At 37.0% G+C, this 20,652-nt stretch overlaps 1 protein-coding gene and 1 pseudogene across 4 annotated transcripts in view; one reads left to right on the forward strand and one right to left on the reverse strand.

Moving 5' to 3' along the window:
- Positions 1-13,376, reverse strand: part of LOC146466441 (serine-protein kinase ATM-like) — a 58,536-nt gene extending 45,160 nt beyond the window's left edge. For 2 of the 3 annotated variants that reach the window (XM_085127347.1, XM_085127346.1), the window contains exons 1-13: positions 13,167-13,376; positions 11,466-11,657; positions 10,397-10,442; positions 9,418-9,579; positions 8,794-8,965; positions 7,155-7,323; positions 6,674-6,778; positions 6,381-6,457; positions 5,607-5,670; positions 5,307-5,367; positions 4,751-4,838; positions 3,922-4,029; positions 620-818 (exon numbers count right to left, since the gene is read on the reverse strand). In XM_085127347.1, the coding sequence (XP_084983473.1) occupies positions 620-818; positions 3,922-4,029; positions 4,751-4,838; positions 5,307-5,367; positions 5,607-5,670; positions 6,381-6,457; positions 6,674-6,778; positions 7,155-7,323; positions 8,794-8,965; positions 9,418-9,579; positions 10,397-10,442; positions 11,466-11,657; positions 13,167-13,229 (1,506 nt within the window). In that variant the 5' untranslated portion in view covers positions 13,230-13,376. Of the gene's footprint in view, positions 1-619; positions 819-3,921; positions 4,030-4,750; positions 4,839-5,306; positions 5,368-5,606; positions 5,671-6,380; positions 6,458-6,673; positions 6,779-7,154; positions 7,324-8,793; positions 8,966-9,417; positions 9,580-10,396; positions 10,443-11,465; positions 11,658-13,166 lie in introns of those variants that run through there. The other variant, XM_085127348.1, reaches the window with a different exon arrangement.
- Positions 13,377-14,052: 676 nt separating this feature from the next.
- LOC146466442 (uncharacterized) lies at positions 14,053-19,129 on the forward strand (annotated as a pseudogene). The gene is made up of 4 exons (XR_014867999.1): positions 14,053-14,418; positions 16,283-16,336; positions 17,724-17,812; positions 18,220-19,129. The product of XR_014867999.1 is annotated as an uncharacterized LOC146466442 (transcript).
- The last annotated feature ends 1,523 nt before the right edge of the window (positions 19,130-20,652 follow it).

Raw genomic sequence — 20,652 nt, forward strand, 5'->3', positions numbered from 1 at the left:
AAAGGCATTGGGGACAAAAAAAAAAGCCAAACATGAGTTCTAACAATTTCTGAACGGTAGTGGGGGTAGCCCAAAGTCCAAATGGAATGTTTCTGTAAATGTCTTGAAGATACTAGGTGGATGTGCAATCATGAAATGAAGGGAGTCTATCTACATCTGAAAGGGTCTGAGGGAATGAATGCAGTTCTATCGACTTCTGTAAGGTAATGGGGGAAGTGCAACATACAGATGAAAGTAGCTCTGCAAACAACTAAAAACTTATGGAGCTAGGCCAAATAAAAGGAGATTTGTCAATTTCAAAAATCTGTCTGAATTTAACTAAGATTCTCAGCCTTTCATGGTTGGAGCTAACTTGCTGGCCTGGGTTAGTGCAAATCAGATTTCTAACAATCAACATACTCTAACTTTGTCACAAAAAGTAGTCGTTTGTGTGCAGAACTATTATAAAATTGTGGTAAGGTGTAAATAAAATAATTTTGTCATTTGTCATTTTGTCAATTAGTTATGTGTTACTCTTAGTCTTGTAGCGGATTTGGGGAAAAGGTGCCCATCTCTTCTTCTTGAGGTTTGAAATTAACAAAGGCTCCTGGGATCTTAATAGAAGTTTTAAAGTAGATACCTTCAGTAAAGTAGTTAGGAGAGAAAAACCAACATCAGTAAGATGTTTAATTCCAATGACTCGTAATGATGATGTCCAGATCTGCTTTAGCATTAAATTAACTGAGTCAGCAATCAAACCGTCCAACTCTTGTCTCCTTTTTGAAAAACAGTGTACAACAGCTTCAATACATCTTAGCACGGACAGGATAGTTTCATGCCTGGGAATAAAGTAAAGCCACAAAAAGACCACATAAGCAGACATAAATACATATCATACAATAATAATGAAAAAATTAACCATACTTATAACCACGTGTACTAATCCTCTTACCACCTCTGCCAAGCAACCTTCCAGTAGACACATCCAGACGCTCATTGCAATAAAGATAAAGTTCAACACACATGTAAATCATTTAAGGATGGTGCCTTCTTTTCCTAAAGCGCATGCATTCTGCCATCTTGGAATGGTTTGAGAAACTCGGGTTTTTTTAACTGTGTGGGAAGTGCAGATCTAAGCAAGGATTACTGGTCTCCAAAAGAAAATTGGGCGTAACCATGCATTTTCAGAAATATTTGAGGTCAATTTGGAAAATAATGCCATACATTATTTGGATTCCAGTAGCCCACGCTACGATCTGTTTTTCCCTCAGTCATAAAGTGCGCAAAAATACTGCTGTATTAGGAGGCACCATGCTTAATTCCTGCCTATTCAATTGTGTCAACCCTCCTCAAAAGTCACAGGCTTTTCAGTTTACCCTGTTTCTGTTAAAGTGCCTATCACCCTTACACTGTTTTAACGAATTTCGAAAATTTATGCCTATCTTAGACGCTTTGCGAAGAAATAAATTGTATTCCATGTTTTGTTTTGTTTGCATCAGACGACAAAATCGCCCAAAATAGCCCGTTTTCCGCCATATTGAATACAAATAGGAGCAATTGAGAGACTGGGAACTAACAAGCTTGTGACGTTGACCCGGTATCTCAGCCACAGAGTATTTGCTCATTTGTCACTACATTCTCTATACTGAACTTGAAATGTGTTCGGAAGGTATGTGGTAGGTGAATGTGCTGCCTTCTCAGACATGTAGAAGGGTATAGTTCTGTGGCTATACTGTTTGATAAAGATGAAGCAAGGAAATGCAGAAATAAATAGATCGATTTCATGAAACAAAAACGTGCTAACCCAGAAAATCGTCAATATGCTCCAAGCACTTCACGAAAGACGATTTCATGAGTCGATTCTGATTTATTAATGAAGTGAGAAAGAGGCCAATCCTCTCAAGACTGAAACGAGATGATATCGGTATAAATGTGACGCCAACTGTCCATGCTAAAGCGGTGACCAACAAGTCCAGGTTTACTGATTTAAACTAGTGCCAAACATCGCCGCGAACAGGTGATGAGAAATGTTTCCATTTTTTTTAAGCTTATGGGTGCAGCCAAAACAAACCTACTGAAATAGTAAACTTATTTTTTTTATAATTGGTCTAGACTCACAAGAATGCGAAGAAGCGAATGGAGTCTTTTACTTCTGAGACTGCTGTCTGTTGGCGATCGGATGAAGGGCCACAGTGATATGAAAACGCTAGTTCTCTTTCTTTCTCAATTCCACGTGTATAAATTTAGGCGTAGGCTTTCCAAGAAGAATGGATCATTCTTTTTAAAAAAGCTTTAGTCTTGAATTTGTCTGTGAAGAACGAGGTTAAGAGTCAATCAAACATGTTGGTCAATTGACATGTTCAAAATACTGCTCAAAACGTCGAGATATTTTGAAAAATAACACACACAACGGCTTCCCAAACGTTGTGCGGTTTTTCGTTCTCTTACTACCAGACCAATTTCAGCTAATAAACAATTTAAAAATGATCAAAAAATGAACTGAAGAAGCTTATATTTACGCCACAAAAAATGTTGATGTTTCCTCGGAGGTCCACAGGTTGCCGCGAAGTAAAATTTTTGATGTGGTGGTTTCATTGACAAAAGGCAAGCCTCTAGTTCATAGGAAAAGTCTTGTTTATTTACACATTCCTTCGCCCCAGTAAAATATTCCTTAAAACCGAAATATTTAGAAAAAAGCAAGCTCCCCCAACACAAACCTCAGAGCGGAGCAAAGCGAGGCGATGAAAACACGAAGCCGTAACTAAACAGACTTAAGCTCTAAATTTCACGCATTCCAAAGCTCTTGAAGAAATCTACAGTGCTAGAGAAAGGATCAAAAAACAAATAGCAATGATCAGAGACACAACATCTTGCCACAAAAACAAATGGCCAGGCCCCGCAATACAAAAACTGTAAGATAAACTGATGTAATTACACAAAGATACCAACAATAGCGGTCGCTTTCGGAGGTTAAAGATTATCACACGGTTCAATCCTAACTAGAAGCTGCACTGTCACCGGACCGCCAACTGAAACGAGCCAAACTAGACCTAAATACTAGTAAAATGAAATGGCATAAGAACAACAGCCGCTAAACAGAAAAAACAAGAGGTGAAATAAACAAGCGCTAAACGCAGAACTCAAAACCCAGAAATGTCCTTTGAGGTCAAAATACAAAGCATGCTACAGTTAAGCACATGGTTTTGTTCTATGATTATCATACAAATCATTCAAATCGTCATGCCAACCCGCTGTAAACATACAAGAAGCTAAATTGATCAAAAGACTGAGATAGAAGCGCTAAAAATGCGAGTAGGAGTTGTGAAGGCCTTCCATTCCTATACATGCTTGATCATCGCGTAAATCACATAGCTGGGGTTACAGTTAAATTCTGAATCATCTGAGTTGTAGCTTAGCTCCAATTCGGTGCCTGTAAGTGTTCGACTTTTGGGCTAAAAAATCGGCCAGAAACCCAAACAGCTTGCATAGAATTCACTCAGAGTCACTGCTGTTTTGTTGCGTGCTTGTTATCGAGATACTGGGTCCACATCACAACTCACTAGTGCCAGTCCTCTAATGGCACGGTTTTAACTTCGGAAATTGTCATTTCGATCGCATTTTTAAAAATCGAGAATAACTTCAAATCTCATTATTTTGCTTGTTTTGGCTTACTTTCTACCTCTACTTTTGAGAATGAAAGGAATTGGGTAGGGGTGATTGGCACTTTAACACTACTTCAAATAACCATGTATGAATTTAGGAATGCAACAGTATCACAAATAAAGCTTTGCACACATTCTACCACAGATGTGTCACAGATGGACGTGCTATAACTGAAGGTACTTACTGACAACATCACCACCATTAACAATCAAACACAATGAAACAAGTATGCACCCTATTTATAGACAATTTGAGATCATGTAGCAGTGACAGAAATACCTTTTATGCCTGGTCTGTAACTGATGTAATACAGAGAAGAAAGGATGGAACTCAGCAGCAGGAAGACTGGAGTGATGCTTAGAAAACAACGAGGCAAGGATCTGTAACCTATGAAGGAAAATATTCTCTTAGAACCATTCATTCATTTGTAGTTCTATGCCCACAATACATCCTTGATCCAGTAACTTGCTGACAGACACCAAGCATAAAAAATGCTCTACACCTTTTAATCTGATCTTCCAAGTATAAAGGCCATTTTTCAACATTTGAAAGCACAGACAGATGACATTGCAGCAAGCATCGACCTGTGTTCAGAAACCAGACAATATAGTTTCTGGTTGTGTTGCAATGGTAATGGTAATGCATTTAATACCGCATTTTCTATTTATATATATTCAAATGCGGTTTACATCAGCATATGTCCATTAGCGACCTCATCCTACCCACCCAATCCAAGAAATCATGAAACAGCACAAAGACCAGACCAGCACACTGGGAACTCCATGCCCTACTCTTTGCGATTAGTGTCTGGGTTCTTTAACGTCCCACAGGGTTATGAACATTGAAGTGTTGTGAGACAGGGCCTACGGTTTATCGTCCTTATCCGAGAAGACTAGAAAGTCTAACCGTTTGCAGATGTCATTACAAAGGCAGCAATATCTCCTCAGTTATTTAAAGACCCTAAGTGTTGGTCCGGCCGGGGTTTGAACCCACGACCTCCCGCATGGTAGTCTGATGCTCAATCAACTGAGCTAACCGGTCGGCGGTGTTGTACAGAAACACATTGAACATTTCAAGAACTTTTTGGTGACTGTACAGAAATGCTTACCATGACTGCAAGACCAAATTCTCAGAACTGTTTTCCAATGTCTCTCTGAAGAACTGCCACCCAACCTCTAATTTTTGACGCTTTGCTCCTTTAAACAAGGGAAATATGCATCATTAAAGCTAAATATGTTGCTGCTTGGATGGCCCCTTGTGCAAAAAATGTACACAGAGCCATAATCTCTTATACCTTCTATATACTACCCCATCACCAGCTTTTAGCTAGTTTTTAATTACTTAAATCAATTATCATTTTTAATATTTATTTATGTACAGCTTAACTTTTATTTCTTGATTATGATTGCAAATTGTCACTGAAAAACCCCTGTGGGGAGTGTCAATAAAGTATTGTATTGTATTGTATTATTGTATTAATAATTATATTGTATTGCATTGCATTGCATTGCATTGTATTGTATTGTATTGTATTGTATTGTATTGTATTGCATTGTATTGTATTGTATACTACTCTCTCACTTTCAACAGTGATGACAAGTCTGTTCTATCATTTGTAAACTCAATCACTATGATATCAAGCTACCACATCAATCAATGCAAACCTGGTTCAGAAGCGTCTTGGTGGACCGTAACAGAGTGATAAGTAGTTTGCGCCCAGAACACCTGAAAATGTTTACATGTCAAGTCAAGGGAACTTGATTTATCAATAAATAAAAAGAAAGAATTCTTAAAAGCACATTACAAAATAACACACTTTACGTGTACTCATGTTAACTCGTGTTAGCTTAGGGGTGCTAGACTAATGGGAGAGAAACAGTTCCCACATACTCTGATCTTTTCCTCCCCCAACTTTACATAATCGTGGAAACAAAAATAGCCCTCCAATTTAATAATCATCACACCTGATGGAAGACATCTGCTGCCAGTTCAATGAACTGTGAGGTAAGTCCAGGATCCAGTTTGGCACTGTTTAAAAATAAACAAGAAAATTCATGATAGATATATTTTTCAGTAAGTGATACAGGTTTACTCGGAAAAAGAAAAATCTGAGTTCTCCCAACAGGCGTCAAACCTATGATCTTCTCATTACTAGTTCATGTAGCTGAAATAAATTACATGTAGTAGTCTGAAAGTTTTTTCTTTGTGCCATTGAAAACTTGATAATTTAAAAATCCATTTACAACCACTTTACTCATGTTTTACCAATATCTCAGTGTATTATTTGCCTGGTTGTCACTGATTTTTGCTGAACAGCAATAATGTATCTTAACGGCTTCAAATAAACAACTGAAGTCAGTCAAAATACTGTACTCATCTTACTGCATTTTTACACCATAATAATTATTTTACTATTCCTCTCTAAAGAGATATGTATGACAGGGACATCCAAAAGTCACTTGTAACTCAACATGAAATCAAGTTTAGCTTGGCAGGAACGCTTTTCAATACAAATCTCAAATTAATAAGTTTTCAACGTCAACCCTCAAGCCCAAGTTTCTCAAGATAACATACTGCAGCTGTACTCCAAGCACTGTAAGTTGCACATTGCAATGATATTTGTTTCGAAAACATCACCAAACAACAGATAGCAATGGTGATATTTGTGAAAAAAGGTATGTAAAATGTAAGAAAGTCCTTATGTTAGCCAACAACGCTAATCAAAGAAAGATCCTTACCTGGAAGCTCGCACAACCTTGTTCTTTAACTGATCAATATCAGCAAGAATTGCTTCATACAATCTTTGAAGGCATTTCTAATAAAAAAGAGGTTAAAAAATAAGTCATTTTACAAATGTATCAACTTATTATTGCAGTGTTCCATTGACTCAGAGAAATCAATGTCATTCCAGATGCCTTACTGTAAAGGTGAGATATTACAATATAATATTATATATTAATGTAACATGGTACCAAATGAATATAACAATCATGCCCCAAATTGAAAGTTGCCACTAGAGGCAATAACGGACCTTCCAATGATTGACACTACTGCTCCAGCCGCCCTGTTCATCTTCATGAGCACCTAATGGATGGTGGGCACAAATCTGAGTTCTCATGAACTGTATCAACTGATCCTGAAAGTGAATTCCAAAAATATGAGCCAGTAAATTACTATAATTTATAATTAATAACCAGCATCATGAAACTGTCGTGGCTGATCCAAGCCAATCAGCTATGAGTTGACTCAGAGCTCCCTATGGAGTACTCGGTAACGCAAAGTACTTTTGGCAGTGATGATCATGAATTGGTTATTAAAAAGGACACAATCAATACTTTAAATATTAAATTAATAATTACCTCACATGAATTCACAATTAACTCCAAAATGAGCTATAATTTTTTACAGGGATAGTGTAATTTTAAAGCATATTGGAAATAAATATCATTAAAATCAACTAAAAAAAATGTAATGCATGTTATTATGTACATGTATGTATAGTACATTTTTACCTTCAAAGTAGAGTAACCAGGCTGAGTTTTTTTCCACATTTGGAGCAGGAGTGGAAACAAAGTTTCTCCAAGACGACAAATCTGACCACGACAATCTTCTGCACAAGATTTGACAAATGCATTCTGAGCAGCAAGCAAGTATTCAACAACAAGAAGATTACTGCTATCCCTTTACATAAGTGCAAGAAAAGAAACAATAAGTCACAAACAGACTTTCAGTTTCATCCTTAATTTTTACCTTATTTTGAGATAGTCAATTAATTACTTGTACATTGTATCCAAAGCTTGAAATATGTTGCAATGAGAATCATTCAGTAATTCAGCATCTAAATTATTTGCAAATTAGAAAGTTGACATACTCACAACAACTACAAACAATATAAAAACTTTTATGATCCTAGTGAATTTTTCTTGGAAAGGTTTTACTATGACCTAAATTTAACTTCAGTTTTCAGAAAATTTAATTATTGTAAACAGAATCTCACCACACCATCAATAGGACATTTTCATGATGGCGTCATTTGACTACAACTACCAGAATCCTTCAGTTTTTTGTTTTCTCATGCTAATTAGAGCTATTGTTCTTTGCTCTCCACTGGGATTACAAAATTTGAATTTGAAAAGGAAAACGAAATGAATTCTGGTAGTTGTAGTCAAATGACGCCATCATGAAAATGGCCTATAGACTTAACAAATCGACGGCAGTTTTCTATGGTCTATACTCTTATAGACCATAAAATGACGTCAGAAAATGTTCAAAACTCAAGTGGAACCACGAGCCGCAGGCGAGTGGTTTCACTGCCAAGTTTTGGACATTTTATGGCGTCATTTTATGGTCTATAAGAGTATAGACCATAGAAAACTGCCGTCGATCTGTTTTTTACGATAACATTGAAAAAAGTACGAGCGGAATTGGCATTTTTTTTCGTTGAGAAAGCGTGCGCGTTACATCTGACGTCATTTTTATTGTCTGTACTCTTATAGACAATAGCTACTGACCAATCAGCGCGCGGGAATTTGGACAGTTATTGTAAAATCTATATTGGATGTTTTTTTTTTAGTATTCCATCAAGAGAATTCAATGATGTTAGTGATTTGAGAAGGTTTTATCATGACCTGAACTTAAGTTTAGTTTCCAGAAAATAAATTCTTGTAAAAAGATTATCACAACACAATTAATAGTCTCAGGATGGTTTGTAGTATTCCATAAGATCCTTTGACTCTAGGGACTATACTAGGATGGTTTTCTAGTACTCCATAAGAATTCATAATTTTCTACCCCTGTTTGCAGATTCCCCCAACATTTTCCTGGGTGATAATTCAACAAACTGTTTTCTTCAATACACCTGGAGTGGTCTGTAAGTATTGGTATCCCGTAATTTTTTTATTTTTATTTATTTATTTTTTTTTTTAATCTCTGCAAAAAATTATAGGTTACTGACCAGAGAGAAACAAATTGAAACTGTTTTGGAAATCGTGGTTGCAAATTGACATCTTAACTATTAATTACCCCATCAGACTATTACATTTTTCAAGCACACTGTATTATCTAGACCTAAACAGAGTGAAGCACCCTGTTGTCATTGTTGTTGTCATTTTTTTTTCTTTTGACAGCCCTGTTATTTTTCCCATAGCATACCTGGTCTCCTTGAAGATATTTTCGAAAAATTTGAAGAGTCTGGTTCCTTTTACTGTGTACAATGCTGCAGCACCCTCAATGGACAGAAGAATTATGTTTGCCACCAACTGCTGTCTATTTGACAACCACAAAGGCATCTTCTCCATAAAGGACACAAAGGTATCTATCAAATCTAGAAGTAATGAACAAAGAACACATTAGCATGGGGCTGATGTCAGGCCGATGAGAGGCTGATATGAGACCCATATGGAGCATATCGCTAGGCATGCTATCTCAGCACACCTTACATGTAGATGACAACAAAAGACTATTGTTGTGAAACAATATTCAAGATACATGTACACTGTACATCTTAACTTATGAGGGCTTCTTTAAGCTACAGTGTAGCCGCCACTGCACACAATGCTTAGATGTTAGGAGCCTATGGTGTGAAATATTAGGTGTCTTTAGTGCCCTGTAAGTCAAGTAACATAAAAATAATGGTGTTTTCATGTAGTGACTTTCTTCCCTTGTGAAGTTGTCACAGTAACCAAGTCTGTTCCTTGGGTACCCTGAGCTAATGGCCTTAAGTGTAAATACACAACAACTAATATTATTGCATTAATGACTTCATATTACTCATACCTTGCCATGTTTCGACAGTTAGATCATATTGATACACTGGAACAGATAAAATGTTCTTTAGAAGTTTACAATACTCTAGTCCAACATGGCAGCTATATCTGGGCTCCTTGATTATCTTGATGAAGTGTACCACTACTTCCTGGCCTTTCATACGAGGGCCACCTGACAAAAAACACAGAGTTCACAATGTCTTGATTTCTTCCTGGCTATAAATAACATTAAATAAACATTGCAACTTTTTTATGGGCCCTTCAAGGTTCAAGTGATAAGGATCCAAAACTTAAAAGAATAAAGAAATATTAAAATGAATTTCTTGACACTTGAGGGATGCATCAGTCATACAGAATGAATAAGTTCTAAATCCCGGTAATTATGAACAAGGCTCAGAATACTAATGCGTAGTATTTACATTGTATGAATGTGATGTTTAACAGAAACTAAATATATTTTGCAATATCAACATTTATTAAAAACATGATCATTGGATAATGCAATTCCAGATGGGCTTAGTGGTCATGGTATATCAGCCATTATACCACGCCTGAGAGATAGCAATCATTAAACTGTTTTCTGGTTCTTCTTGCAAAGAGAAATCAGCAAGATCTAGCAATATTTCTAGGTTGTTTTTATAAAGCATTCAAAAACTCATAAATAATTCATAAGCCCATTGACCTATCAAATGGTTGATAAATGGTTTACATCCAATAAAACCTCCTCCTTATTAGTATGCAGTGTTTAATGTTTTTCTCGTATGCTAATTTCCAACGTTCACGAAAAGCATCATTGTTATGAACTCTCTTGACACATGCTTTTCCAGGAATGTTTGTGAAGCCATTCAAAAAACTCACCGGACATGTTTTATTGGGTCTAAAACTTAAAGTAATTAATAAACTTGAAATTTGTTTTGAAAAGCATAACAGCATAACAGGAGCCAAAGAGTAATAAAATTATGAAGAAAATACATGAATTTGTAACTTACGTCCATCTGCTTTCTTCAACAAAGACCGCACAAATGCAACAATCTCCTATCAAAGGAGCAAAAATTATACCATTAGATTATGAGCTCGAGATTTCTATCGCCTGATAGCGGATAAGTGTGCAGTCCGAATCAGCTATCATGCATAGAAATCGAGAGCGAATGATCTAATTGTTTTAGACCAGTCTAAATCTACTAGTCGTTCAAAACTAAACAAGTAAATTATCTATATCCTCATTGCAGACACTTCGAAAACGCGAGGAAGCGGCCGCCATTTTGTTGAAAACCGCTACTCACTATCTATCACAGAATAGATAGCGAGTAGCGTAGCCAATCAGAGAACGGCATTCGTGATAGAACACTAGTAGATTTACACTAACAGTAATTATGACAAACACACACTATTGAACAAAGGCTTCATGTAGACGTACATGTACTTCCCAGTTAGTACTACAGTGCAAAGGTGGAGTATGGCTAGCACTTTCTAAGGAGTGTAACCAAATCAATGTAAAGACTACTGTACCATTAATTTAATATCCCATGATTCCAAGATACTCCTTAGAATCCTTGCAAACAGACTGGGGCAGAGGGATGAGAGAAGCAATAGCAATACTAAAAGTATTATGCGAATGTGGCATTCAGCATAATCAAGAAATCTACATTTGTTGTGTTGATTATTCATGAGAAGTCCTTCAATCAAGTCAGCTGGACTACACGGTTGGAGATTTTGGAAAGAGTTGATTGGATGGACAGACAGCTTATTAATGCATTGTGCATAGGTCAGACGGTGACAGTGAGGTTGAATGTTGGCAATTCAGAGCCAGATGCTTATTTGGTAGAGGTGTAAGACAGGGTTGCTGACAATGTATAATTATATAATTATACATTGTGGGTTGCTGAATACATTGTGACCTGTTAAGGTGGATTCCATTGTCATATACATTTTATTCACATATGGACAAATTTTATTAAAGAGCAAAGGCGAGAGTCAGCAACCCTGTCTTACACCTCTACCAAATATCTACTGCTGAGACCTAAATAAAGTGATCTACACTGTAGGCAAGTACAGTACCTTTTGTCTCTTTGGCAATGTAGATGTAAGCTGACCAATACTATCCAACTCTCTCTCAACAAACAGTTCAGCCTTCTTGAAGATTATATCCCATGTCAAAGCGCCTTTCTTTTTCCTTGAGTCCGTATTCTCATCAATGAAGTTCAAGAGCTCAGGTGACCCAAGATGCAGCAGAATTTTATTGCTTGCATTCTATAAAGTCAATAACAAAAAACATGTCTTCCCTGAGTTGACTTATAGAGAAAAATTAGCAACCTTAAATTTTATCTGACAACTCTGTATGACTGTGGAGCAGCTTTGACAGCCAATCTGTTTGAAGAAATTGTCAACAATGGATGCCACAAGCTGCATGCATTGTTGCTACCTTTAAATAGAAGTGCAATATATATACAACGTTATGAAAAAGGCAAACATTTTAACTTCCCAAATGCAAAACAAACAGATTCAAGAACAGTTTTATTATACGCAATTCCTCCAGTTATGCCAGCTAGAGTTACTTTATCCGTCCATTCGTTTTATATTCTATTGACTATTGGTAAGTTTTGAAAATTTGTACTTCTTTAAATCCAGTTTAGCTAGTGGCATTTATGTACAATTAATTAATTAATTATTTATTTATTTATTTATTTATTTTATTTATCAGCTTTTTTGGACACATCAAAATAGGTACAAGAACAAAACAGAAATACAAGAAACAAAATGACTGGTCCAAAGGGAATTGCCCAAAATGGGACAACGAGACCCATGCAAGCTGCAACCCCTTAAACATCATTAAAACATATAAGATAAATTAAGAAATCTTCAGTTAAGCAAGGTGACAAGGGCAGTCTCTTGCAAGAGACCATGTACAAGACATGTTAGTGTCATGCAACTGTAGGTGGAGTCCAACAAAGTGGCATAAGTGGTGCACAGAAAACATTTAAAAATTTCTAGACTGGCATAATGTTCAGGGGAGGCTATGTTACACACAGTATTCCAGAGTTTTATAATTCTATGAAAATATGAAGCCTGAAAAGTGGAGGTTCTGCAGCGGGCTGGTTTCAGAGTTTTATTTGCGTATACATAGTTTTAATCATTTATGTTAGTACTAGTATTTTCAGCATAACAATAATAATTTACTAAAAAAATTATTATTTTTATTGTATTTAGCTTTTGATAATTTAGCCAGCCAGTAAATTAACTCTCTATCTTTCTAGCTGTCCATTTTATACGCTCATTAACTCCACTAGTGATCCCTTCACCACCACCCACAGGGTATTATTGACCTTTAGTAGAGCTAGTCCGCTTCGTCCTCTTAGCAGCAGTGTAGCTAAAGTTTTGATGTATTTCGAATAATTTCTTGAACACATAAGCACCCACAAGTGAGTGATCAGTGCAAATACTGCATGTTACGATCAACGCTTTAGTTCATAAAATGAACCACTTTTGGTAGTAAAGCTTAAATAAACGAAAACCAACTGCTCTTTTTACTTCAGAATCGAATAGATTGCGTTCGATCAGCATATGTAAATTCAGAAATAGAAAATTAAATTCAATAAAAAATATCATGCTAGTAGTCTAAAAAGACCCAAGCTTATCTCAGTTTAGTTTCCGTCAATCTCTTACTCAATATTTCAAATAACGTTGCTCATAATCTAATACACACAGCCGCATATTTCAGCTGACTTCTCGTCATTTTCAGCTGTTTTCATCCGAACTCACCTTTCTCTCCATGACTTTGTCTGAATCCAGCAACGCACAAAGGCGGAAAAGTTCTCCAGACATTGTTAGCTTTGTAGAAAAGAACCTAGATATTCGTTTGAGTCAAACATATTCAGTCAAGTGCTCAAAACAGGCGGAAAATGAGCAACACCTAGACAGAGAGAGCACATGTTGTGCTGAGCGAGAATTTCCGGCAATTTTGCAGGGCGCTAAAATTTGTTTTTGTCATTTCCAGACCCTTGCATTCAGATGCTGTCCCATGACCGCCTGCGTGAATTTACGCGGGAAAACCTATGAATAGTGGTTGTCCTGTGGCTCTAATGGTAGCTAGGATTAATTCCGACAATAATGCAAGTGTGTGAAAAGCACCCAAAAATGCATTTTGGTCTGAAACATAGTACAGAAAACCCAGTAAAACGCTGGGGATTGAAAAGATGCCTGACGCTTCAATATACTTGAAAGAGCGAGAGGGGAAAAAAGGAACGCCATTTCACTCACTGAGATGTTACTATACCCGAAGGAGTGAGAGTACCTTCACACCTAGGGGAGGGGAGGGGAGAAATGGACAACCTATCGAAAAGCGGCGAGGAAGAATCGATGTCCCCGCTAAAACTCGTGGCTCATTTCAGTTCTGAGTACAAGTATACAAGATTGAGCACGTTCACGACTACGGGACACTACGAATATGACTTTCAAATCAGTCCAGACCCCAGAACTCTCGATTCTCGCACTCCTGGTTGTTTACCAACAGAAGAGGAGACCCTCAGAAACTCAAAGTTTGAAAAAAACAATGACAATTTAATTAAAAAATCCAAAATTTCATTGGCTGTTTCGCAGGTCGGATACTACGTCATGTAAGACGACTTGAGGCAAGTCTAGTGGCCGGCGTGTGTGGATGAATACTTCCGAGAGCAGTATCGGACAATAAGTTCGCTCCTAGCAACTGATTTATAGGTCATTAATTTTATTTTCTCCTACGATCCACGTAGACACAGTTGTTACGAGAAAGCTTTAGTGGTTGAATAAGCGTCGATCGTCGATCTGTGAACGGCAGCAAGGTAGCGTTGATATTCATATTCGGCGGGAAAATGCAGGTTTCTCAAGGAACACTGATCATTGGATACGTGTTGTTATTTTACTTTATTCATACACCGTCTAACAGACAAGTAAATGCGGAAAATGTCCCTGAAAATATTCCTGAATCGAACGAGGATACTGCACAATTCCACGACAAAATGTCCCATGAACGAAGGTGAGTTGTACCGTTTAGCTAGCAGGCTTCATAATAAGCAAATTATAAGCTTATATATTACATAAGGCCACTTAGGAAATTAAAGCTCACCCCAATTAAGAGTTATTTTCTAACCCAAATTTCGGTTTCACCGCGTTTCTGTTGGAATCCCCCCTAAATCCGCAAGTTTTACACATGCAGCTTAGTTTCCGCCTTTCTTTATTACGTTATTAAAATACAAGTTTTTGCAGAACGTACCGGTAGAGAACTTCAACTTGTACATTCATGTTTTGGTCCGACAAAAGTTATACCAAACTTGTCTTATCAAAATGCAAAAAACTAATGCGGCATAATTTCCTGACATTTGGTGTTAAGCCTTTTTTTTTTTATTCCCTTTTCTTGAACCCTTTGTGTTTCTAAAGATTAAAAGGGGCTGTTTAACATTTCTGGCCAGCCATCAGTATGTGTGATCCCCCAACCTCATTCCCAGGGTCCTCTCCTACTCGGCCCCCGTGGCGAGAGAGAGAGGGGGCCACAGGCACCGAGTAGGAGAGGACCCTGGGAACGAGGTTTTGATCCCCCCCCCCCCCCACACACACACACACACACACACAAACACACCCACCCACCCACACCCAAAACGTCTTACTTACACTTGACTTTATGATATCGTGATTGGCTTCCATAGCATGAAGCTCGTTCAGAGGGAGAGGGAGAAGGACACCTTATAGCCATGATTTTCATTTTCTCAGAAAACAAGAGAAATTGATCTGGAGACCATGTGAAAATAGTCATCACATTATCTGTGTACAGGGAAATTTTTATTAGTTCCTGCGTTTAATTTGCCTCAATGAATTAAAGTTGTGGTCACTGGTGCAAAGAGTACAGAGGTTGGGTGTACTGTTGTATGTAACTATTTTTCGTATGTAGTGGCTCAAGTTTAAGAGTTTTTCTTGCATGACAAACCTCTTCCGATATTTGAATAAGCAATCATTTGTATGGATTTTGTAAACATGGGCTGCATAGGTCTGCACTGGTGTAAGTCATTCTTGTGATTTCTGCAGATGACTATACAGTATCTAAGTGAATGTAAGTGATGATCATTGCAAGTTGTGTGAAATCTCCTGCTGTAAACTTTAAATTTCTGTACTATAATCTTGCATTAATGTTATCTGTATAGGGGTATTGACGCTTAGTGTCATGTTTTCTCTACCTTTTTCAAGTCATGTTAAGGTCTTCTTTTATGGTCAAATTTAGGTTAGGTTTCAACTTAGTTTAAGCCTATTTTTAAGCTGTGATTCCTCCTCAAGGAAGATAGCCAGTCATAAACAAAAGAAGTCCCCTATTCTTTGTCTTTTAGTCATGTTCAAGATATCTTCACTGTAGTTGTTGGCCATAATAGGGACTTAAACAAATCACCATGGCAACACTGATGAAAACTTCTCTTGCAAAGTAATATCATTTTTTCATTATTTGTACCTGGCCACTTCACCATTATTCCAATTTGTTCAACTTGTACATGCGGAATTATCCAGTAACAGAACAGGTGGGAACATTGGTCTATTTGAGACAGAGAATGAAAAATTTGTCGTGAAATGCTCACATTCTCTACAAAACCTTGAATTTCAGGTCATTTCATGTTGCTGGTTGGCCATGTACAGCAAAGAAATTTACCAGTTGTACAGGAGCTTTGTTTTTCTCATGAAATCCTATAGTTTTGTGACATCCTTGTTCCCGTCACATAGTAGCTTCCTAAACTTCCTAATACTGGCTAACAGCTACTGATCACAGTCCTGTTTATGCTGATATATTGTCTTCAAGAACACTTGTGTTAGCAATACGTATGCTAGAGTTGATATGATGTCAGTATTGTTTGTCATTTCAGGCATTTGCTTGCACATTTAGCTGACAGAATGGATCTAGATGGAGAAGGACTAAGGTTTTTATTTTTATATAGTCATATTTTGTCATACATACATACATACATACATACATACATAATTCTTGACAGAAGTTCAGGCTTCAGGTGTTTTCATCGTTTATTGCTATTTATGGCAATAAACGATGAAAACACCTGAAGCCTGAACTTCTGTCAAGAATTATACATTGCTCTTCAATCAAACGAATTGAGCGCTCTACGAAACACATTCTACCCAGAATACAAGTATTTACATACATACATACATACATACATACTTTATTTATTCCAGAAGCAGACTATATATACAAACTAAGAAGAAAAGTACTTCTAGAAAAGGAAGTTTGGAGGTTAGCCCTATGCGAAAACTCCCTCAATAAAAAGAAAAACAAAAATAAGTATACATAAATCAAGATCTTTAGAGTCAAATATTTAAATACATTTTGAGCTTAGATCTAAAATGCTGAAAGCTATCAGCTTCCACTATATCACCAGGTAATTCATTCCATAGTTTGACAGTTCTAACAAAAAAAGAATGTTTTTAACAATAATTATTGAGTCGTGCTGGTTTGACATAGAGCTTGTATTGATGATTTGCCCTTGTAGACTGAGTTGTGGCGAAATCAAAAAAGTCTTCAAATTTTAAATGATAAAATCCAAAAACTATCTTATAACATTCACTTAAAGATCACACATGCATCGTAATAAAGTATTAGCACATGATCAAATTTCTGTTTATCATTATGTAGCAGTATGGGTGGTCAGTCCTGGACGTTTGTTGAAAGCAAATGTGAAAACTTTTCATTTCTCACAAGCAACATTTCCTCGTCTCAATTTCAGTTCATACACTACGGCTGAAGGAAAAGTTGTGCTTTGAGCCTAAGTGACTCAATATGGCCAGAATGTAGCCCATAGCACAAAGCAGCAATGCATACTACTCCACCATGGATGGGATGCTAATCCTTCACAGGGCTACCCTCAGCAGTATGCTACTGGTACCCAAAATACACCTGGGCTAGATTATTCAAAGCCTGATGGGCTTTTTAAATCCTGGGATAACTGTGAGCAATACCTAATACTGGTAGTATATGTATAGTTGTCATCATGGCAGTTAACCTAGATTAGCGCTAATCATGCTTCAAATAACCCAGCCCTGGGTGAAGAGAGACAAAAGGAAACATTAAGGCAATGCAGAAATTAACATTGCCTCGAACCACCGATCTTCTGACTGAATGTTCAACAGGAAGTCCAACATGCTAAGTTCCACTACACCACCATGCCAGCACATTTCTAATTGGACATATCATCTGTTCTGCCTGATAAATAAGGCTTGTCATCAGTCAAGCTCAATGAATGTAGGAATTTATAGATTGGCTGATCAAGACACAAACTTACCTTACATTTGCAGACATATTCAGAGACATCTTGGTGAACAAACATTAGACGCTGAACAAAGCAAAGACCTTAAGGATGTTGCTAATGGTGATAATGCTAAAGGTAAATACTGTGAAACTGTACATGTCTCCCCGACAATGACAGCTTTGTTCACAGTTCAATGCTTGGTCTCTCATACTACCTCTGAAGGGGTTTGAGTCATTTGTGGGTTAAAACAGGTAAGGATAACAGGGATGCTAGTAGTAGTTGTAGTTGCATTTATTTATACACAATATAAAAATTACAACAAAGCTGATGTGGTCGTGTTATAAATAAAACATAAAAATTTAGTGAAAATAACATATTTCAATACTTAAGAGCTAAAACTAAAACTATTTACAATGATCCTAAAACAAAACAAATTATTTTCATGCTACAATGGAAACTCCTTCACATCATATTTGGGGGTTCTTAACTTAAGCATGAACTTAACTAAAACATGCTCATGATTCAATTTTTCTTTTCAACAGGTATATTTTATTTCTTCAAGTTTCATGATTATGATGATAACCAAAAGCTTGATGGCCTTGAATGGATGCAGGCTTTGACAGATTTTCATCAAGATGATAACCAAGTAGAATTTAAGGAAGGAGGCAAGGTGTTCCTCGAGCATGAAGCTGAAGCTATTGTGGATGAACTTCTTAGTAAACATGACAAAGATGATGATGGTATGATTGACTATTTTGAGCTGATGAACACAAACGTGGAATCATTCATGACTGAACTGGACAAACCTCCACCAGGAGGAAAATGGGGAGCACAGGGCAGATGAACAGCAACAGCAAAATGTAGAAGAACAGTCGTCACTAGAGCAAGAATTCAATCAACGTCAACAAAATCAGGAGCAGAGCAAAGAACAACAGGACAACCAGCCAGACAACCAGGAAACACAGGAACACCAACAACAGCAACAGGAAAACAATGAGCAACAAGGTGATCAACTGCAGCAGACACAGGACAACCAACAACATCAGGAAGAACCTAATCATGAGGAAACCCAAGGTGATCAGGAGACAAACCAAGAACAACAGGACAATCAACAGCAAAATGAACCTAGTTCTTTAGAAGAAGAATACAATCAGCAACAACAGCAATCATGATAATTAAAATTTTTAAAGGATAGTTACAAGAAATGCTTAGCCTTACTTTTAATACAGTTTTAGAAATCTGATAAATTCCCCTCTATAAAGGAGATGCTTGAGCTATTACAGTTTTTACATGTATTTACTATTTTTTGAGCATAAATAATGTCCAGAAGCTTTATTGAAAAACTTCGGTAGAAAAATGCTGTCCGACGTTTCGATGATACTACCATCACAAAGAAACATTGGATTGGTTGAGAAAGTGGCGCAAGTTTTGTTAACCAATCACAGAACGTACAATACAATACAATACTATAATTTATTAAACTCTGCCAGGAAGCGGGGGGGGGGGGGGGGCTTTTCAGAGCCTAAAAACTATATAATAATTACAATAGTAGTAGTAATTGTCTCCTGTATATGTATAAGTGTATGTATATGTATATGTATATGTATATGTATATGTATATGTATATGTATATGTATATGTATATGTATATGTATATGTATATGTATATGTATATGTATATGTATATGTATATGTATATGTATATAGTGTAGCAATGCAGAACCAAACCAAACACGAAATTACTTTGGATACTCAATTGAAAACCGCTCCAAACTCAACACTGTAACACGGCCCAAATATGGTCATGGTGCACTGAATATTCGTCGTCCGTAGTCAACGGATATCCTGCGATATACGTAATTTCGTGTGTCGGGGAGAAAAATGGCAAAATAAAGATCGTCTCCAGCTTTTCTGCAATAAAACTATGCTTTGTTATCAATGTGTTGAATAATAAAACATTTATCCTCCTCAGTCTTTCGGAATATCCCCTGATTTTAGCCCTGGTTTTGCCTACAACCTCGTCGGCTAAGTATCAGGCGATGTTCTGCGCCATTTTGCAGGATAACTGTTTAAAAGATATACGTAATTTCGTCTGTAGGGGAGAAAATTTTGCAAAATAAAGATCATCTCCAGCTTTTCTGCAATAAAACTGCTTGGTTATCCATGTGTCTAATAGTAAAATTACCCTGCTCGATCTTGAGGAATATCCCCTTATTTTAGCCCTAGGGCCTCGTTCGCTAAGTATCAGGCAAGTCAGTATCCTGAGTATCATCTAGCATATTAAAGTTGATGATTAAATTCCTTATGGACCAGCCAATTTTTTATTCCACCGCAACACGACGTACGGCAAACAGGAAGATGATGACAAAAATAATTCTTCGGCAAAGGGGGGTGGTTGCGCGAAACACGGTCCAAGAGCCGGTTTCCTGCCATTTTTTAACTCAAAAAATTCAGAAAATTAACAAGGCCGGGATACCGTGTAGCACGAAAATTTTGCGGATTGGAAATTTTTGTGGTTTTCGGGGAAATTTTTTGCGGTTCGAGATGACTGAAATATCACTGTAATACCTTACTGCGCAAAGGGACTGAACAACAAAACAAAAAGCCTACCCCTACCATGCACAACAAAATTAATACGGTTTACCACGACCGGTATTACCGAATTATTTTACAAGAAAGCAGTATGGATGTTTGAATTACCGTAGCTTAAACCTTTCTAGGCACACAGAGGGGGTTTCGAGTGTAAGATGTAGCATATAACTTTGAGACCTAACATGCTAAAATGCAAAAATACGCCCTAGCAAGTGGCGTTCCTTCAGAGGACCCATTCGTGCTAATCCAATGTACTGAATTGCTGTACACTTGACATTTTCTGTGCTTTTCACCTGGTTTTGTTTGCGATACAGACTATCTTATGTATCTAAGCTCTAGATGCTTTTTCCAACAGAAAATAATGTTAACGTTCTTGTTTAAGA

This window comes from Pavona decussata, unplaced genomic scaffold (genome assembly GCF_977016875.1).
Source record: "Pavona decussata unplaced genomic scaffold, jaPavDecu1.1 SCAFFOLD_143, whole genome shotgun sequence".
Lineage (NCBI taxonomy): Eukaryota > Metazoa > Cnidaria > Anthozoa > Scleractinia > Agariciidae > Pavona > Pavona decussata.